General features: G+C 43.4%; 1 protein-coding gene and 1 long non-coding RNA gene across 2 annotated transcripts; one reads left to right on the top strand and one right to left on the bottom strand.

Annotated features, from left to right (window-relative positions):
- Window positions 1–817: 817 nt before the first annotated feature.
- On the bottom strand, window positions 818–1,238 carry LOC127596764 (uncharacterized). Its single transcript, XR_007961554.1, has 2 exons — window positions 1,169–1,238; window positions 818–1,109 (listed from the first exon to the last, which is right to left on the bottom strand). It is a non-coding gene; the product is annotated as an uncharacterized LOC127596764 (long non-coding RNA).
- A 1,292-nt stretch (window positions 1,239–2,530) lies between these two features.
- On the top strand, window positions 2,531–7,738 carry sdf4 (stromal cell derived factor 4). The gene is made up of 7 exons (XM_052059526.1): window positions 2,531–2,870; window positions 4,316–4,632; window positions 5,297–5,433; window positions 5,590–5,703; window positions 6,189–6,347; window positions 6,605–6,780; window positions 7,085–7,738. Exons 2-7 carry the CDS (start codon window positions 4,322–4,324, stop codon window positions 7,259–7,261), a joined length of 1,074 nt encoding a protein of 357 aa, XP_051915486.1. The 5' UTR covers window positions 2,531–2,870; window positions 4,316–4,321; the 3' UTR covers window positions 7,262–7,738.
- Window positions 7,739–21,715: the final 13,977 nt, after the last annotated feature.

Here is a 21,715-nt window from a genome sequence, read left to right as displayed (position 1 = left end):
AATACCCCGAGCGTTTTCACACACGAGCCTCATCACACATCACGATCCTGTCCGTGCATGGAATGACATGTCCAGAAAGAAAGTGGAACGTGTGTGTGAAATCAACTTGAAGAAAAGTTAAGAGCACACGCAAAATCATCATGTGCAACGTCATTAAGCAGGATATCCAAAGACAGCATTGTGGTAACTTGGGGTGAGTCACATAATGAAGCAAAAATGTCGACATAATTTGCTGAAAATAGATTGCAATAACAATATCCTAATTTAACTAAATGTGAATAATGATACACACATATTGTCACGTTCCGCATTTGACAGCAGGGGGCAGGTGTTCTCGCTTGCCGCCTGCACACCTGCCACCCATTTATCGGTGATTGCACCTGCTGTATTTAGGCGCTCTGGCAGTCGACTCACTGCCGGAGTATTCCATGCCGTGCCATTGCTATTGCATAGTCCTTCTCGGTTAAATACTGCCTTAAAGACTACTGATAATTGTTGTGTTCCTAGACATCCTCTCATGTGTAATTATAGTATTTTGCCTAAACTTTCTCCTTGTCGTTTTTTCGCAAGCGTTTTCTGTTGCCTCGTTATAATTATTTCCTGGTTCTCTTTTTGAACAGCGTTTTCTGTTATCCGTTTAGGCGGGGGGTTTGTGTTGTAATAAATATAATTTTCGTGACAAAGTTACTTTCTGTGTCTGCTATTTCGGTGATCCACTTATCCCCAGTTTGTTGCGCACGAAGCGATTACTCTGTCGCTTCAAGCTCAACATGACACATATGAAACCGGCTCCTGTACTCAACTTGTTAAATGTAGAATGTTTCAAATGCTTTTATTCATAAATGTATATTTGATTTCATATTTAGAGATAACCGACGAACACATAAACTTTCTGAGATCAATTACATCACAAGCATTTATTCACACAAGGACTCCACAGATAGAAACACTGCTTCAGAGTGCAAGGACTGTCTCCCTGAGCCAGTTACAACTTTGGATGAAGAGTCTGCATGTGATCTCACACCTGAAGAACTTTCATTGAAAGTTGATCAGACATTGCTCTGTTGTGATGGAGGCAGCTGCACAATCAACAGGTACAGGTTGATCGTCTGTAAAATAAATCATATAACATCAACCTGTGGGCTTTTTTGTTTTGTTTTGTTATCACCAAATGAGTGGACATTATTTTTCAGACGACTTTCAGGTTACTTGTAAATGAAGGCTCACTAAACCTTATGTCATAGTATCTTTATGGTCGGGCGTTGAGAGCTGTGGAAAATATATATATATTTTTATATATATGCTTGTGGGCGGCCCGGTAGTCCAGTGGTTAGCACGTCGGCTTCACAGTGCAGAGGTACCGGGTTCGATTCCAGCTCCGGCCTCCCTGTGTGGAGTTTGCATGTTCTCCCCGGGCCTGCGTGGGTTTTCTCCGGGTGCTCCGGTTTCCTCCCACATTCCAAAAACATGCGTGGCAGGCTGATTGAACACTCTAAAATTGTCCCTTGGTGTGAGTGTGAGTGCAAATGGCTGTTCGTCTATGTGTGCCCTGCGATTGGCTGGCAACCGATTCAGGGTGTCCCCCGCCTACTGCCCGGAGACGGCTGGGATGGGCTCCAGCACCCCCCGCGACCCTAGTGAGGATCAAGCGGTACGGAAGATGAATGAATGAATGAATATATATATGCTTGTGTGTTTTTATAAACTCATGCATCTATACTTTTTTTAATTTTGGTGTTCATACAGCAGTCTGTACAGTACTGTATTTTTCTTGTAATAAATTCATTTTCAAGACAAGTTATAATTCGCTGGGCTTTACAATTTTACCTCGCAAGTTTTGATTGTCAACTTGGTGAAACAGCTGCTGTATATGAAAATACAGATAGAACGAATTCTGGACTACCATGTTCTAGGGATGCTTTTCTTGTAAAATTTTAAAATTACATTTAAGGATTTAAATGATGAATATGCAGTGAGAAAGATATATGCGTGCTCGCGCGCGCACACTCAAGCACACACACACACACACACGCACACACGCACACACACACTCACACACACACACACACTCACACGCACACACACACGCTTGTATGTGTTGTGAAGTATGTTTTTATCATTTGGCGTTCGTATGGCTGTCTATATTTGTGTTTAACATGTGCATGAAGCATTGAAGAGTTACTTCCCACACAAATTGTAAACACATTTGACTGTAAAGACTAAATATCAACTGCTTCACTAATGCTATACAGTACTTCATTATGTTCACCCATTTGTTACTTTCACTAATTTAACATTATTCTGGGCTTTCACAACATAGAATATAATTTGACATGGTAGATCTAATTCCCAAAATACTTACCAGATATGAAGTGAGCACTGCACAGGTCATTCCAGCCCGATGTCTGGAATGTCCTACGTAGATTTTGAGACATTTTTGTTCGGGGCGGTGCCATTATATTTTTCCACTGTAAAAATACTGTACGTACATCGGGCTCGGCTCAATTTAAAGTTTGACAACACTGCTTTATTCTGAAAGTCTGCCTTTTCTGTCGTCACTTCCATTGTCATAACTTGACTGGGAGCACTATCGTGCCAGATAGTGTGACGTATTTCTCAAACCGGCGAGTGAATTAGAACTTTCCAGACCGTTTTGTAGTCACTTTCGTTATCGAGCGGAGAGCCGTCCCACACTGGACACCGGAACGTGGAAGCCACGTCTACAGGAAGCGGCATTCCACTTCGCTAGCCCTGCTGCGGAATAGACGGAGCCTTGGTTTAGCTTTAGCTGCTTGGCACCAGCTTGGGTAGTGGCTCTCACCTACTTTCGACGTCATCGGCAGAGTTGCCTTTATAACGGTTCTTTACGGGTGAGTGGGGTCATATTGGCTATTTTAACAACTGCATTACAGCTCGTCTAGCGGGGCTACGTTGGCCAGCTGGTCGTGATGTAAACACGTCGTATTGAAGTTGTCCGTCGTCTTTGGTTGCTTCCTATTTTATTTTGGGAATGCACCTCAACGCTTAATGTCAGAAAACTCCCACCAAACGTTGTCAAAATTCACAATCCCATTCCTACCGCTGGCCACTTCAACCTCTTAAAATATACAAACAATCGCCATCGTATTTTGGATGTTCGAGGCGTTAAGCATTTTTGTCCCAACTGACATCCACGATAGAGAAAAATCGTAACCAAAATACACGTGCACACCCACCTATACCCACACCAACATCTGAAAATATCAAAACAGCCGCCCAAGTATTTTTCATTTTAGGGACGTTAACTGTTTTCCTGTTTATATAGTTTACGTCACTCGCAAGAAAACGGTCAATCTTTACCTCTAACCACATCAAGCTCTGAACATATCAAAACAACCACACAAATATTTTGGGTTGTTGGGGCGCTAACTGTTTTCCTCTCCATAGAAAGACCTTTATGTCTCGATGTCAGAAGACTCGATCACAACCTACACCAACTAATTCTCTGAAAATATCAAAATGATCTATGCAATAAGTGTCAACCTCTCCACAGTTGCTCACTATAGCTCAATGTGGAAAACGCCGAGGTTGAAGTAGGCATGAGTAGAAATGTGCATGTGAATTTTGGTGACGATGCACAGCAGTTTGCCGACATTAAGATACGTTACTGACATAAGCACAAGGCTTTCTTTGTCGTGGATAATTAAAAATCGTCTCTGAGAGGAAAATTATTTTTGACCAGACCGAAACTAAACGTCTTTGAACAGAAATGTGAATATAAGCACCCGGGATACAGTGTCAATCAAAAATAAATCAACTTATAATTAGAATACAGGTGGGTGCTCAATTTTTTTTTTACCATATTGAGGGAAAGTCCATTGACGACAAAACAACCTCAATAACTGAAAGTTGTACAGTATATCATTGTAATTCACCACACACAAAGTGAAATGTTTAAAGCCGTTTTTCCATATTGATGACAATTGCACAACGACACAATAATAAAAAATTGTAATATTTCGCAAAATGAGAATACAGTAGTTCATGTGACTGACAAAAAAAGGATTTTAGAAATATTGGCCTTCTGAAGTGTATTTTATTCATTCATTCATTCATTCAATCCCTTTTAGCCAGTGGTTGTACTTGTAGTTTGAGACTAAATGTACTCCAATTCAAATCCTCAAGGGCTGCCAAAAATGTTCTCAGTTATAAACACCCGCTGAGCTAATGCCTTTAAATATTGAAGAGCTACAAAGTTGTCTATAGATGTGTATTTCTCGTTTTTAGAGCTACTGGAATTTTACTTGTATTCTGATATGATGCTACCTCTCCACAGAAAAATATGGCAGTTCAGAGAAGACTTGACTGGCAAAGCCTCTTGGCCGTGTCGCTGTTCTTGTGGATCTTATTGATGGGCACACACGTCGGGGCTCGGCCGGCCAACATGTCTGCCTCGAAAGACAAGAGCGCAGCCAACAAGGACGACAATGAGATTCTTCCGCCGGATCACTTGAATGGCATGAAGATGGAGTTGGATGGCCACCTCAACAAGGACTTCCACCAAGAAGTCTTCTTGGGCAAAGACATGGAGGAGTTTGACGAGGACTCTGAGCCGAGGCGGAACAGGAAGAAGCTCATTGACATCTTTGCCAAGTATGATGTATATTTAGTCTAAAACTATTTGGAATCCAGTGGTGAGGACATCCGCTCACTGTTTTATGTCCATCCATCCATCCATTTTCTGATCCGCTTTATCCTCACATGGGCCGCGGGGGTTGCTGGGGCCTATCCCAGCCGTCTTGGGCAGTAGGCGGGGGACACCCTGAACTGGTTGCCAGCCAATCGCTGGGCACACAGAGACGTACAACCATCCGCGCTCACACTCACACCTAGGGACAATTTTGAGTGTTCAATCAGCCTGCCATGTATGTTTTTGGAATGTGGGAGGATACCGGAGTATCCGGAGAAAACCCACGCAGGTACTGGGAGAACGCACAAAGACCGGAGTTGCAATCGAACCCGGTACCTCTGCACTGTGAGGTTGACGCGCTAACCACTGGGCCATAAGTCTCAACAATTAAAGAGAGTTAAAAATGTGCACCATATCAGTGGTCTGTGTGGCGAGTAGCTAGTTGAGACTGAAAACCAATCCCCCCTGGCCAATCTGTGCACTCCCACTGCTGTAAAGATGGAGCAGACACATCATTAACAACAAAGACAAATGCTACATTTTTTATGAGCATCGAGATAGAGAGGAAAAAAAAACAATGACATGAAAAATGTGCGAGTGCTAATTTTCCTAACTCCTCTCTCCCAGAGTGGATTTCAACAGAGACCACAGTGTGAGTGCCAAGGAGATGCAGCGCTGGATTATGGAGAAGACGGAGGAACATTTTCAGGAGGCCATGAAGGAGAACAAGAACAGCTTCCATGCTGTCGATCCGGACGGCGACGGTAAGAGTGTGTGCATTTAGAAACGAGACAGGATTTAATTTTGACTTTAGGGTGGAATAACAAGCACTGGATACAATTGGCCCAGCTTGTCATTTGAAGACATAACTAATCTTTGTCCTCCAACAAATGTCCCCTTTTTTTTTTTTAATATTGCAGGTCACGTGACATGGGATGAATACAGAATCCGTTTTCTTGCCAGCAAAGGTTTCAATGAAAAGGAAATTGCAGAAAAAATCAAGAATAACGAAGACCTTAAATTGGACGAGGAAAGTAAGTAGAGAATCACATGCGATATTTCCTCCATTTTTGTTCTTTACTATTTCAGGTGGTGTGAATGATGGCAAACTGAAAGGAGGGGGGAGTGGAGCGTACTAAGATGTGGGGTGGGGACGTACTATGAGAAAAAAATTGATGAATCCTAAAGGTGATTTCAAGAACAAAGGCAATGTTGTGAATGTGGGGATTTTTTTTTTCAAGCCATCCCAAATTCTTCAGAAAACATTAAATATAATATATTCCATGTGAACGGGGAGAAATGCGGCAGAGCGACAATTTAAATATATTTTTAATTAACTATGAACAAAAAATAATGAAGACAATTGGGGGTGGAAAAGTCATTGGATATGCAAATCTGTGGATGCCAAACCACATGTATGCAGTAGTCTTGCATACATTTTATGGAGTGGTTTTGTCTTGGTGAGCGTTTAAGAACATGGGTGCACGTTTGTTGTTTTTTTTTGTGGTGCTCCGTGCAGCTCAAGAGGTGCTGGAGAGTCTGAAGGACCGCTGGTTTCAAGCTGACAACCCTCCGGCCGACCAGCTACTCAATGAGCAGGAGTTCCTGTCCTTCCTGCACCCGGAGCACAGCAGAGGCATGCTCAAATACATGGTCAAGGAGATCATGCGTGACTTAGGTGAGGTCCGACTCCTGCTTTGCTCTGCAGTCCTCATGTCGTTGTAGGCTCATTTATTTGCCCTTCGGCACAGTGTGATATGTCTTCGATATTAATTGGTGGGGGTGGTGTTATTGTTAATTACATTGGACAGTGGTGGTCTACTTTTGGTGGCATAAACATGCCAAATGAGTTTCAATATGAATGTGTCCGTCACCCCAAAGTCGTTGGCGTTTGGAATTGAATTGCAAATGGGATGTCTCGCGCTTGTGCCGCAGACCAGGACGGCGACCAGAAGCTGACCGTGTCGGAGTTCATCTCACTCCCTGTGGGTACTGTGGTGAACCAGCAGGGCCAGGAAATGGATGACGATTGGGTCCGCGAGAGGAGGAAAGAGTTTGAGGACGTCATGGACTCCGACCGCAACGGCATTGTCACCATGGAAGAACTGGAGGTGTCCACCCTCGCTGCTTCTTCTGTTGCTATTTGAAGAATATTCCTCCCATGCCGATCATGCACGTTTCTGTAACATAACACAATTTAGTACCTTAAAACTCAAAGGCAATAAATAACCAGGATTGCATGTCACGTTTGAGTGAGGTCAGTTTAGCATGGCCCTTGAAGACTGAAAACTAACATGTACCCTGAGGTAAAATAATTGAGGAAAAAATGTCAGTTTTTTTTTTTTTTGCTCCCACGTTTGGCAGCTTTGGACTAGCATATGAGACCTTAATTTGTGGCGTCTCTCTGTGTGGCAGGAGTACATGGACCCTATGAACGAGCACAACGCTCTGAACGAAGCCAAACAGATGATCGCGGTGGCCGACGAGAACCAGAACCACAATCTGGAGCTGGACGAGATTCTCAAGTACAGCGAGTACTTCACGGGCAGCAAGCTGATGGACTATGCCAGGAACGTTCATGAGGAGTTCTGAAGTGGTTGCGCCGTCGACGTAGGCGATCCAATACTAAAGCTCGTTTTTACTATCGACCCGACTTGCCCGGTTTTGTTGTTGCGGACCCACGTGCAGGCAAAGCGGCAGTCCTCTTGAATGTGTTGCACTACGGTCACAATTGATTAGTGTGCTTAGCCCATTTGCAATATGTGTATATGAGAAGTATCCCCGGACGAGACTGAAAGAGCAGCTTGTGAGTGTGTACAGTGTAAATATTCAATATCACTCGCATGCAGCAGAGCTACCTTGCTCATTAGCGGGGGTCCATTGACAGTAGCTCAATAAATAAGAAGACTAATATTAATATATGATGACAAAAGCTCAGGTGTTGAACAAAAAGCTCTTGGGGATATCTAGGTCTGCTAATAGATTATTCTTGCCCAAGTATATATTTATATGAGCAGCACTGTGTCACATGCTTAATAGGTTCATTTTGTAATTTTGTCTTTTTTTTTTCCAAGCGGACTTTACGGTGTGCATAAGTGCCCAGAAGTCTGTCATTTTATTCCATTCCATGTCGTGTTGAAATGCTGCTCATTGACGTGTAAGAAAAGGGTGTCCATGGCAGCTTTGTGGCACCTATTTGTGGCAGAAGCACTGTATAATAAATATTTGGTATCCAATTGAAATTTTGGGATGGTGTGAAATGTCTCACTTGTATCCGCATCACTTGGACTGTATGGTTGCGAGAGTGACATTAAAAAGAAAAGCGTCATGAACCGTTCCACAACTGCCAGGTGCCACGCTGCCCTGGGATGCCAGAGAGGACCGAATGTAGCATTTCAGAATAAAAGCTCTTTGAAATCTACGTATGTCATTTCTTCTGATTTCATAAATAATGACTGTGTTGTTATTCAACCATTCCAATTTGGGCGTCCACTAGACTAATTAGGATTCCATTTCAGTCAAAACTAAGGTAGCATTTGAAAACTGTCGCATGTAGATTTTAAAAGGCATTACTCTGAAATGCTCTTTCTGATCATTCATTCATTCATCTTCCGAGCCGCTTGATCCTCACTAGGGTCGCGGGGGGTGCTGGAGCCTATCCCAGCTGGTTTTGGGCAGTAGGCGGGGGACACCCTGAATCAGTTGCCAGGCAATCGCAGAGCACACAGAAACGAACAACCATTCGCACTCACACTCACACCTAGGGACAATTTTAGAGAGTTCAATCAGCCTGCCACGCATGTTTTTGGAATGTGGGAGGAAACCGGAGCTCTTTCTGATCATAATGAAGCTTAATCATTCAAGCGTGGTCTTCGCTACATTGTTGGAACTGGATTAGTTACGTTATTTTTATGGATAATGACAGTCATACATTTTTCAAAGGAGTTTTGTTCTATATTTTTTACAAAAATGCCCTGGGATTTTGTACAGGTGTCTGCAACAAGTTGCCCGCAGGCATCATTTTAAATTCATTCATCTTCCGAACCGCTTTATCCTCACTAGGGTCACGGGGGGTGCTGGAGCCTAGCCCATGTGACTTCGGGCAGTATGCGAGGGACACCCTGAACCGGTTGCCAGTCAACCGCAGGGTACACAGAGACGAACAACCACGCACGCCCACACTCACACCAAAGAAAATTTAGAGTGTTTAATCAGCCTGACATGCATGTTTTTGGAATGTGGTAGGAAACCGGAGTACCCGGAGAACGCCACACAGGGAGGCCAGAGCTGGAATCGAACCCAAAACCTTAGCACTGTGAGGTCGACGTGCTAACCCCTGGACTACCGGGCCGCGTTTTCATTAAAAAAAAATAATTGCAGTGTTTTAATATCCCCCCCACTCCCCCCCAAAAATGCATTTTTGTTCATGTGAGTGTCCTCAATGCTATACACTTGCATCCAAGACTCTAAATTGTTGTTTGTGGGTTTAATGAGTACCGCATTAGCAGTCATAAAAACACAGTTTAAGCATAAATCCAAAGAGGCCCTCTGGAAGGTGAATTTCCTGTGTGGTAATTCAAGCAATTAATCGTCCGTTGAGTGTTTAAAATGAAGGTACATTTTTGAAAAGTTCAAACAATGCTGCATCTTTTGCTTATCAAGGAGTACGTACGTACGTAACCAAAATCTTTGACACAAAGTGCAGTGACATCATAAATGTTCTTTTGTCATAGAGCGAGACGGACGCTGCCCAGTGGGCTTTTACCGAGCGATCGACAATCAAGTTACAGTCTGCCGTCTTGTCTCCAACCTTCACCATCCAGAATCCACCACAGCCATGACGGATTCCCCAGCACCTACACCGAGCGTCGACGGCGCATCCCCTCTGCAGGAGAAATTGGCAAGGAGCATTGTGAGCTCGCTGATAATGACGCTCGTCCAACGCTTCCCAAAGAAAGTCAGGAAGTCGATTGAGCAATACGACTTACAGCTGATCATCGGATGGATCTACCGTAAGGTTATGAAGGAGGTCAGCCTGGAGCCCCTGGCTGCTATGAACATGGTTGCCTACAATAAATTCATCAAGATCATGATTGAGGACCTCTTCCAACAGTATCATTCACATGAGAAGCTGTTGGAAGCTCTCATCTCAGATGAGCCATCATTTGACGATGTCGTGTCCAGTCACTTGACAAAAAATCTCCAAATTCTCAGCCGTGTTTCCGAGATGAGCTCAATGAAAAGGTTCTTTCTAGCCGTCGGCAAAGCTTTACTCAGGCCAACCACTCCACCAATGGGACTGCAAACGGTCTCATAATTGTTGCATGACACTGCAGTTTTGTGCTGATGCAAATGTTGTTTTGCACGAATATTAAATACTGTCAACTTTGAACCATTTTGGCGTTTAGTCAGTATTTTGACCACCCATACTCATCCGATGAGGAGAAGTGTTCTGTGAACTAACAAATTCTTAACTCAAGATACTGTATTAGTGAATGAATGCGCATGTACTAGGTGCATCTGTTTGTGATAGACAAAAACGGCCATTCTCCCCCGGACAGGTAGAATGCTTCGCACCCCGTTGCCCAATGCTTTAAATGTGATGTAAATACAAGAACATAATCGCTGCCGTTGAGCGGAACCACTTTTCAGGAGACAGAAAAATTGGTGAGTTTGTGAAAGCAGAAACACTTTAGATTGCTCTATAATCTGTTAAAACAGTGCGCACACGTGGAGTGAGCATTTGTTTAGATTTGGGAGAAAATAAAATTTAGCAAATTTTTACATGCGGGGCTTTCGTCAGGATTATTACAAAACAATCGTCAGTTTTCTGCTTGCCAATTAAAACCGTACACCCGCTCGAATGGATTCAAGAGCGAAATTCACCAATTTTCCCATTTTCTCCACGGCGGTTCGAGGAACTATTACTTCACATAAAAAAAGCCTGGTTATCCAGCTTTCAAGGAACTTGCACAAGTGCACAAGCTATTCAGTTTTGGATCTGACGATTGTATTGCTCAAGGGAAATGGAAACAAGGAACATGAGGAGCATAAGATGACATCAGTAAAAGCTTGAGTCACTTGGAGAGCAAAATTCCTCTTTTAGCCAATGAGGGTGGCACAAATGTCAGCGCAACCCATCCACTGGATCCGACTTTCCCGATTGGCTTACGCAACTTAGTGGTGTCTTTTGGCTTACGCAACTTAGTGGTGTAGTTTCACTGCTAGAGAAAGTAGACGGTAGTTATGCGCATGATGAAAGGTTGCCTTTCAAGCTCTACTGATGTCATCGCTCTCTTGCAAGCGTGGTTGAGTCACATCACATCTTTGTCATAGAGCCTGACTGAAGATTTGCTAAGAATGATGTCATGCCCCGCTCAGTCGTGATCAACTCACGTTCCAAATTTACAATTTGGATTTAAATGGGTCACGCTGGACAAGGACAATGCATTCAGATATTTCAGTGGAAAGGGAGACGCTCCTGCCGATTGTGTCGAAATATTTTGGAAACATTTCTCCAGCCCAGTGGTGCCTGCTGTCCGAAGGGAATTTTGACTCCAAAACGGGAGCCACGCTGGCGGACATGTGCACAGAGATGACCCAAAAGCTCTCGACCGATGCCTTGAAAATCATCATACCGGTGTTCCGACAGCGGGTCGGTGACACAAAGGTTGACCGTTTGACTCCGGTCCCGGAAGGGGCAACGAACAGCGCTTTTGCTTCAGCGCTTAGTATCCCGTTACAAGAGTGCGACTCCGCCAGCAAGCTGGACTCGCTCTTAACAGACGAGGTTTCCGAAAGGGTAAATCGTACTTTGGCATCAGCTACGCACAAGGACGCTCAACAGCTCGTGCCCCTCATGTACATCCCAGGAACTTTTACCAGCATCAATGTGCTTTACCAGATGGTGCGTCTTGCTTGCGACGCATTGTGGACTTACCTGGGTCACGTGGAGTCAAGAACTCGGTGTTTGGGAGCGTGCTGGCGTCAACCGTCAGGTCACAAGCACCACGGTCGCATCCAGGTGACACAGATTGAGGAACATCAGAGTCCTAGGTCATCCTGTAGCCCCAAATCAAATATCAGTGTTGATGAGACAACCGAAGCGGTAACTAAAATCCTCCGCAAATGGTCAGATTGCAATAATACAGAACCTGCAGACGTGCCACTTGAAGCTCCTCCTCCAGATGTTCAAGGAACGGCGTCTGACATTGTCACCACGATTGTTGGTGATCTTCACTACGCCGCAGATAGGGACAGTAACAGCAGCAGGCCGGTAAGCCCTCATTTTGATCTGAGGTTGATTGAGAAGACCTTGACCAACTTTTTTTCCACGCATATACAAATGAGCCCGCACAAGAACAGGTTTATCGAGTTCTCAAAAATGAGGTTTGACAAAATGATGGCTGACGTGGTCAGTCAGGGGCTGTGGAAAGACTCTGAGTACCTGGTGATTTTCCCTTCCCTCCCGGACGATGTCGGCGCAGTTCATCCTGAGGTGTCCCTGCCGGGCTCCGTCACTACTATCAGTTTTGAGGGAATCCGGGACGATGTCGAGGGCTTGTTCAACAATTTTGCAATGGCAGGAACAAAAGTCATCAAATGCCACGACACCCTCAATGATGAGATTACCCTGTTCTCAAAAAAGCTGAGGGATAAAATCTACAACCACGTTCAGGTAAACCGGACGACCGGCGCCTCCGAGTTTGCAGGCACACAAACACACGGGCGCAGAAAGCGCAAAAAACGGCACCCGGATGTCCTGTTTAACATTGTGGAAGATTCCGTAGGGAAGTTTTTGCAGCAGATGCTCCTTTGGATGGAGATGGAGTCCAGAAAGAAGAAGGCTAGGACCAACGCGGTGTGCGGTGCCTTAAACGATATTGACATGCTCATGTCTTCACTTGAGAGTTCAGACGAAAGGAACTCCAGTTCGCAGCTCGAAACGTCAGCGTCTGCATCGCAGCAAAGGGAAATGCAGTCTCACGCGGCATCACTTACCATCACACCGGCGACGCTGGAGAAGCTGGCTCGGAGTCTCATAAGCATGCTGATCCTGTCGCTGGTGAAACACTTCCCAAAGAAAGTGAAGAAGTCGATGGGGCAATGTGAAGTGCAGCTGATCATCAGTAAGGTTTATGGTGAAGTTTTGAATGAAGTCAATCTGGAATCGCTCGCCACCATGGACATGGTCACCTATAGTAAATTCATCCAGGCCGTGATCGAGGACCTCTCCCATCAGTATCGTTCTAAGAAGAAGCTCTTGGAAACTTTCAAGTCCAATTCAGATTTGTTTCGAGACGCTGTGTTGAAACATCTCATGAAACACCTCAACGCTTACAAAGATGGCGTTGGCAGGAGCAAAATGAAAAGATTCTTTGCCGTTTTATTCAAACCTTTTACACCTTGACGCTTGGATCACAAACGCCGGGGTTCTTGAAGAAACTTCATAATCCCCTTTTAATACATGTAACTGATCTCCAAAGGGGGTTTCTGATACAAAGGTGGATGTATGCTCATTAGAATGTCCATGAAAAGGCGAAACTACGTGGACTTGGGTTCTGGCTGTGCAACTCACAGCTGAAGAAAGGTCAGATAGAAAACAAAAGGACCGTATTAGAAACTTTTTTTAAAAACCAAATCTAGTTCATGTTTGAACCTTTCCTGTCAGACTGGTCAGTACCTGTTGGGTACTGCAAATGCTCACCTCCCAACGGGAGTTGGTGCGGTCAATGTGGCCAATCCACGGTTGTTGTGCAACAGGTGTGTCATGGGCGTCATCGGTATATGCCAGCTTTGACCATTTGTGGCAACACCATTGTGTTTTGAACAGACACACAACTACAGCTTCGAACTGTACACAGTTTATTTTGATGACATTGCAAAATCTTAAACATGACCTCTTTCTAATATGAACACAGAGTAGCCTTATTTCGGCGGTCCTGGGTTTGTCGACTTGGGTATGCCAACGTGAATTGTTTGTATTTGTGTTCTTGTGTCAGACCACGTAGTTGAACCTCGTCTCAACGTACCTTTTATGTTTTCATCGCGATAACGTTCTGATTTCAAAGTCTCGATTTCACGCAATTCATTTTTCGTTTGCCGATTTTGCTTACAACGAACACCTGTAAAACATAAACTTCATTATTATGACCAGATTTTTCCCCACAAAGGCCTTCTCTTACTTTTGAAAGGGAGCCTCCCAAACGAAACTCAGCCGAGTTGCCAAAGTCAACGATTTCGACGATTGCCTGTAGCGGCAACAAAATCATGGCAGAGTCTGAGGCCAGCAGATTGAAAGATGATCGTCAACGGGTTTGGGCCGCGATACATCCTGAACTGGAGAAGATTCAGATTTTTTAACAAACTTTATTTATCCCCGTGGGGCAATTAGAGTTGTGCGAGATCGGCTTATTATCGAGACAGTCAGAACAAAGGAAAAACATAGGTAGTGGTTGCAGCAACAAAACAGTATTGCACATCGAGTAGTATTGCACAGTAAGGACACAGTAAGACAGTATTGCACAGTGAAAACAGTATTGCACGTCAAACGTATAGCACCGTAAAATCGTATTGCACAATGGGGTGTTCGAGTCTGTGTGGTGAGGGGAGGGGTGTCAGGGTTCCTTAGAATAAGAGTTTAAGGCACTTCTCATTTGCTGACTGAATGTAATCAGAGATAAAGTAGTAGTTCTTTTCATGTCTAATAAAATATTTTTTCTTCATATACACTTATTTGTAATTGACATTATACTGCATTACATGTTCATGTTTTTACACCTCTAAATGTTCTGACTGCATTATACATCGTAGTTGGTGGCCATTTTATTAGTAAACGTAACAATGCACAGATTCGCTATGTCCCTTCGAGATACGTTGTAACGAGCTTCAACTATCCATTTAAAAGTGCACATCTCATTCATTCACAGAATAAATGGGTTTAATATACACCCATTTTGACATCAGTGCTTCGTGTTGGAATTCTACAGATTTTTATTTTATTTTTTCACTCCATTACTGCTGAATAGTAACACTACATTCTCAAAGAGTTTTTCTGATTAGAACTTAATACTGGGATGTTTCTCAATCGGCTTGCTTTCTATTATTATACCTATTATGTCATATCTTGAATGGTATGTATCAAACTATTCATTTGGAATAGTGATTTGATTCATATATGAGCAGCACGTGCTGCTCACTGGTTAAAACTTGGAAGTAAATCTGATGCCTATCAGCTGGTCTTGAACTTGTCAGATGGGAGTGTATCCTGACAGTTTCCAGATACACACCATAGTATCAAGATGCGTGAATAAAAGTCAAAATGAGTTCATTTTCTTCCACATCAAGGTGCAGTTTAATCAATACAATAAAAAAATGTTCAAAAGTGTTTTTTAACATGTGTCTCACAATAACCGCTTCATGCACTCAGCTCAAAATGATTTTTCTCACCCCGCTGACACTTTTTCAGGCCTTGGAGGTATTTTGGCTTTAATCATCGTCATTCATTGTATAGGCTGTTTTTAAAATCACATTTTCAGTATGTGGTGACAATGTTCACCGAGGAATGCCTGCTTTGAGCTGGATTTTCGGCCAAATTCTGCTGTTGGATTTGCTTGTTCTCTCTCAAGACGGAAGTCTTATGAGTAGTGCAGGATGTGCAATACATCATCCATTTTCGAATCTACTTTTCCTCACAAGGGTCGCGGGCATGCTGGAGTCAATCCCAGCTGTCTTCGGGCAGCAAGCGGGGTACACTGTGAGCTGGTTGCCAGCCAATCGCGAGACACACATATAGGAACACCCATTCGCACTCAAAATCACACCTATGGACAATTTTGAGTGTTCAATTGACGCGGCACACATGTTTTTCGAATATGGGAGGAAACTGGAGTACCCGGAGAAAACCCACGCAGGCACGGGGAGGACTTGCAAACTTCACACAGGAGGGCCGGAGCCGTAGTCAAACCCTGGACCTTTGCGCTGTAATTCCAGCGTGCTAACCGGTCATCCGGCGTGCCGCGTGCACTATACCACAATGACTTAAACAGGTTTCATCAGCAATGATGTCCACTTTCATCTGCTGCACCATCATTATCATCATCCCACTTGGTGATGCCGAAAATGGTCTGTATTACTGCTTCTGGATATGAAGTACCACTGACCATAACTTTTAAGAGCTCTTTTCGCTTCCCAGTCGCAAGAGATAAGTTGTCCTCTGTCTGGCCTTCATCCACATGAATAATTTCCAGCTGACGATTGAATGGAGACCACCACCGTCCTACTGCATAAGGATGCTTAACTGGGGGGTATTCTGAAACCCTCTACATTCAAAACGGAGAAATGCATACCATGCCAAAGTGAGTCGCACCATGACGCTTAATAGAGAAAGTGATGTGAAAGTGTCCCATTAGAAGACAGGAGAACAGGCACCATCCCCCATGTTAAGGTCATTCCTTTTGCGTAGTAACACAAGTACATCCCACAGCTAGCTTGTAAGGACACTCGCACCAGACTTCGGATGGCTTGCTGCGTATTCTCTCGTACACCAAAATCTCGATGAAAATGGGCTTGGCGACCATATGTTCCACAGTGCAATCCTTGCAGACAGCATGCTCGATGTGTTGAGGCTCTCTATTTTCACGAACATTCCGCCTGCAATGAAATGCAACTTTATGAGGACACTAACAACCCAGTGGTTTATAGACCCTTGAACTTATTATCAAAACACCTAAAATGCGAGTGCCAAATCATAAAAGCTATGGGCAACTATGAATAGGCCCCCGGCATCCCATTTTTCAAGGTGAATCCTTGAAATGACCATCAAAGGTTTCCAGCTGCTTAAAATTGGGGCTCATTCTGTCAAATTCTCGAGTGGGAGTATGCCCAAAATGACCACTTTGAACCAAAATGGCTGACTTCCGATTCAACGCATGGGACTTTGAGTTGTTTTTGAGCGTCCTTTATGATAAGTCATGCCCATCAAACATGAAGATGATCAATGAAACTGGTGTTGGGCCGTATTGATACTGAATAAAAGTACATGAGCAGTTTCCAGTAACTTTGTTGAAGGGTTTTACTTTCAACACGTGTGCAAGAGTGTGAGAGATAATCTAATACAGTACAATATTGTAGACCATAAAATTATGTTAATATTGTAAAGCTAATTGAACAGAATGGCATAAATGTCTTGAAGATTTAGGCCTTTGACTTTAGGGTTAGGGTTGAACATTTAGTTTGCTGTTAATGATAAGAACTCAAACTCACATCATTTCCCAGGGAGCAACTGAAGAGCTGCTCAAATCCGAAATATGCTGGAAGTACGTGTGATGAAAATCTGAGGTATTTTGTACCGAAGTGCACTTCTTTGGACACACAGGTATGCTGCACACTGTACCGAGTATGACCAGTGACAACTGGAAAACCTAATAAAGAAAATAGAAAGCACAATGAATGGATGCATCATTAGTATGTGTTAGCATCACAACTATCTGTTAGCGTATGCTAACATGTAGCTAATATGTATGCTACAGGGGTGGCCAACCCGCGGCTTGCGAGCTGCATGCGACTCTTTGGCTGGTTCGATGCGGCTCCTGGGCTTTCACACAATTGTCGAATACGCCTCGGGCGATGGCGCCATTCAAATAACGGTGCTTAATTAATACACAGAACGTACTACGTCAGCCTATCAGCAATCCCGTTACTTGATTGACATAGAGGGCAACCAATCAGATGACTGAATCACCGCTCACGCGCAGACAAGTGCTAAGCCAGTCAGCGAATTACCTCTGTAATGCATTATGGGTGCCCAATACGTCGATGGGAGGGTGGAAAGGGGATCGGGGGAGATTTGTGTGTTTGTCTTGAGGTTTCATTTTTTTTCGGGCAGTCCGGCTGTTGCTCGTCTTGGCGTGCACGCATATGTGCGTGAGTGCATGGTCGCGTGCGTGCGTGTGCGTGTGCATGTGCGTGTGTGTGCGTGCGTGTGTGTGTGTGTGTGTGGCTCTTTGCAGTAACACAGTGAAAGAATTGGCTCTTAGTCTCTGATTTGGCCATCCCTGCAGTACTCAAGCTCTACTGATGTGACCGCTCTCTTGCAAGCGGGGCTGAGTCACATCACATCTTTTGTCCTAGAACTAGACTGAAAATTTGTCAAGAATGATGTCATGATTGATCACGTCTGACCGGGGTCAGTCGTGATGAACTCACGTTCAACTCTGCAAGGGGAGCTGGCAGTTTTTTTTTCGTTTCATGAATGAAAAGATAAAGGCTACATGCTAATCAGCAGTTGAACAATCAGTATAATAGGATTTTTTTGCAAGTTATCTATCAAATTTAAAACATATATAGTTTTGTAATAGTAATTTTTTCACAACATTAATTACATATATGCTATTATATGTACTTACTTTGCAGAGTGTTTTCCCCTTTTGGTAAAGTTTTAAATCTGTTGTTCTGTTGAACCAGCTAGCTAATGCTAAAGTAACCTGGGTGCGTTCGTCTCCTTTGTCCATCATCCACATTTGCAAACTCCCATCATGACATGGCGGTGTCGGAGGCCAAGAGCGAATTCGCAATAAAAGTGTTGATCCACTGCTTATAGCCTTAGTGACAGTTCAATTTAATGCTCATTAGCCGACTAAACGTTCCTTTACATGCGCAAACACTTGCGTTTTGCACACACCACATATGTACATGCGTCACACCAGTTGTCGTTCAAATATTCCTGTCAAACTAATTTATGTGACAATACGGTCTGATTCATTCTCACTAGATTCTGTGAACATTTATACGGGATTAATTTTTAATGATCAGTTAGAATCTCAATTACAATGACCACTGAGAGTCGAGGTTATTTTCTCATTTCAGTGGCCATGTTACTACTCCACTCTACTCCACTCTGATGCCGGGCTGGTAATGTTTGCTTTCTAACAATATTTGCCTACAGCTCCCCGCAAAGAGCAGCATATGTAAGATATTCTTCCGCATCTCCTGTGCGCGCGCCACGAAGAACAATTTGCAAGATATAATTTCCTCATAATTCATTTCGCATGCTTTCAATTTTAAATGCAGTTGAACCCAAAATACACTACCCACAAAAAGTTATGAATGTTCAACAAAATGCACAAACACCTTTACAGGGGATGCATGTAACTGTCTCTAAACCTTTTAATGCACATGTCCATCGGTTGTAGTACCGATTGCATAACTTTCTGTTCTCTAACTAGGAAGTGAAAGACATAATGCACAACAGGCCTTTGACCCTTGAAAATGTTCAATGGCCATTCTGTGACTCCTCCAGTCTCTCCATTGCCTGCAACCTGCTCATGACACTCTGTAACACCTCAAAGATCAGTGGCCATTTCCCTCTGTTATCATTCTGCCTCTTTGAAAAGACATGCAATGGTGAACGATTATTTCAATACGAATTCTAATTGATCCAGGAAATTATTGGTCCGTTGATGGATCAATCACCCTTTGTGAATTTTGCCATTGAGTTCCTTGATAGACAAGTTGTGCAAAAAGTATTGAGACATTGAACAGTTGGACAATGACAATTCTAAAGTTCAGCAAGTAAGTTAGTTCAGCAAGTAAGTCAGTAAGTTCACCTGGAAAAGACGACAGAGCATTTTAGGCTCATCCCAAAATGTAACTCAAAATCCCAATTCTGCTAACTTGTACTGAGTAGTATATTTGAGGCATAGGCAATGCCAAAATCACTCAGTGTCTTATGAACGTAAGGATAACTACAACACTACCTACTATTAGCATTGTTTCTCATTGCCAAAGCATGAGTTCTATTGATGGTGATAGCAATCTGGATGAGGCAATTACGATTGGAGCAAAAAAAAAAAAAAAAGTGCCTACTCACCAGAGTTGTGCTGGCAGTCATGTTAATGTTGTAATATAGTGGAATCTTAAAAAACTTGATCCGCTGAGCTGCCCAAACTGAATGATTGAGTGACGCTGCAGTGCCTTCATTTATACATTGCCATCCCCCGTGACGTCGACATGTATTTGCATGGTGCAATGACCACAGGTGAGTTACTGAGGTTCCACAATCCAAAATATGTGTGTGACTAAACAGAAACTTAGTCATCATTTTTCATCCTCTCATTGGTTTTGTAGGTCTCTCTCTCATCCAAGATGCTTGAGCTCATTGAGGCCCCAGTTCGGCATTTTACCCTTTTTCATACTACCTTTTGACAGAGATTTGTGGACTCCTGAATGTACCCAAAATACACCTCGTCTACTGCTAGTGATGTTGTCTTCTCAACCTATGAATTCAAGTGTGTCTAGCTTGCGGGAGATAATTCATCTGAATGAATGAATCTAAATATTGTTGCATTTTGGATTCATTCAGATACAGGAGCACATTGTGGGCATAATGGTCGAACAGAGGTTCTGAGTTTCTGGGTCTCGGCTCAAGCCCTGAATGGGTTGCGGGGTTTTCTCTCACCAATGTTAGGGTCATCGAAGAAGTTGTCCATATTTATAAATGTGTGAGAGAGCGTTAAAAAAAAATCCCAAAGACTGACCAATGTATTGTACACTGCAAACCACAATATTTGGTTTAATGCTGTCATTACAAACATATGCGTGGATTGTGGAAAACAAAGTTTTTTTTGGAAAAAGAAGCGATCGATTGGGTCGTGAGAGGTGATCAGGATGTCTAAAAGTCATTTCCGCTGTTTGTCAGAGCCTATTCCAGCAAATTTTGGGCAGTGCATGTTGCCATGCACACGTTGCAAGTCAACGCAGGGCATCTATTGAAAAACAACCCCTCACATTTAACTATACATTCATCAATGTTGCTTATTTACAGTCATCAATTAATTTAACATTTTCTTTAAAAAAAACATGCATGGGAAGAAGATGCAAACTCGACATCGGAGAGCTGAAACTGGTGCAACCATGTAGACAAGACTACTTAGTTGACGAAGACTAATGAAAAAACTAAACGTAAAACTGGTAAGACCTTTTCTTTCACAAAATAAATAAAAACATAACCAGTTCCCTTTACATTTTAAAGTGCTTTTGAAGATGACATTTTTTTTGTTTTCAAATCTGTAAATGGCCGCACCCCACCTCATCTCTCTGAGCTCCTCTGTACCTGCCCAGTGCCTCGGGTCTGTGGACCAGACACAATTAGAGGTACAGAGAACTAAGCATAAGGTCGGAGGTTGATCGAGCCGTTTGCGTTGCTGGTCCCTCCCTCTCTTTGGCATGAGCTCCCTCTGCACGTTAGGCAAGCCATCTTGCTGGCCATCTTTAAAACTCATCTTCATTCTTTGGCTTTTGACTTGATGAGACTTGATTTGTAGTTTCATGGTTTTTGTGCATTTTGTGTGTTATTAATTTATTGTTTGTTGTTGTCTGAATTATTTCCGCACTATGTATACAGCGTTGGTTGCTTTTAAGTGCTCTGCAAATACTTTTACAATTCAGTTCAGTTGAATTGATATGATCCAGGTGTTTCCTATCTGAGTCAGACCTAGCAACGCTATTGTTTGTAAGCAAACAGCACAGAGGCTTAATTTCCGCGTGTCTGTGTATGTGTATATGAGAGACAGAGAGAGAGAGTTTGTGTGTGTGTCAGGCATTCCAGGTAATAATGAGGGAGTTACCGGTCTTCCCCTATGAATTCATTCTTTCATTTGCTGATCCGCTTAATCCTCACGAGGGTGATGGGGGTGCTGAAGCCTATCCCAGCCGTCTTCGGGCAGTAGGTGGGGGACACCCTGCATTGGTTGGCATGCTCACACTCACACCTAGGGATAATTTGGATTGTGCATTCAGCCTGCAACACGTTTCTGGAATGTGGGAGGAAACCGGAGGACCCGGGGAAAACCCACACAGGAAGGACGGAGCTGGGATCGAACCCACGACCTCCTCACTGTGAGGTCAACGCGCGAACCACTGGACCACCGGGCCACCCTTCCCCTAGGAATTGACAAGTGAAAAAACGGCAAGTCAGAGCTCTGACCTGCTGTGGTGCAATGAGAAAAAAAAACATGACCTCGTTGATTTTGTGCAACGTTAAAGGTA

Source organism: Hippocampus zosterae, chromosome 2 (genome assembly GCF_025434085.1).
Source record: "Hippocampus zosterae strain Florida chromosome 2, ASM2543408v3, whole genome shotgun sequence".
Classification (NCBI taxonomy): domain Eukaryota; kingdom Metazoa; phylum Chordata; class Actinopteri; order Syngnathiformes; family Syngnathidae; genus Hippocampus; species Hippocampus zosterae.
Note: the sequence above shows the minus strand (reverse complement) of the source record. Positions and strands in the feature narration are given on the sequence as shown.

Excerpts from the sequence above, each read along its gene's own strand:
- sdf4 (XM_052059526.1), top strand. The coding sequence starts at position 4,322 with ATGGCAGTTCAGAGAAGACTTGACTGGCAAAGCCTCTTGGCCGTGTCG. Across the intron at positions 5,704-6,188 it reads CCTTAAATTGGACGAGGAAA|CTCAAGAGGTGCTGGAGAGT; the intron begins GTAAGTAGAGAA and ends TGCTCCGTGCAG. Across the intron at positions 6,348-6,604 it reads GGAGATCATGCGTGACTTAG|ACCAGGACGGCGACCAGAAG; the intron begins GTGAGGTCCGAC and ends CTTGTGCCGCAG.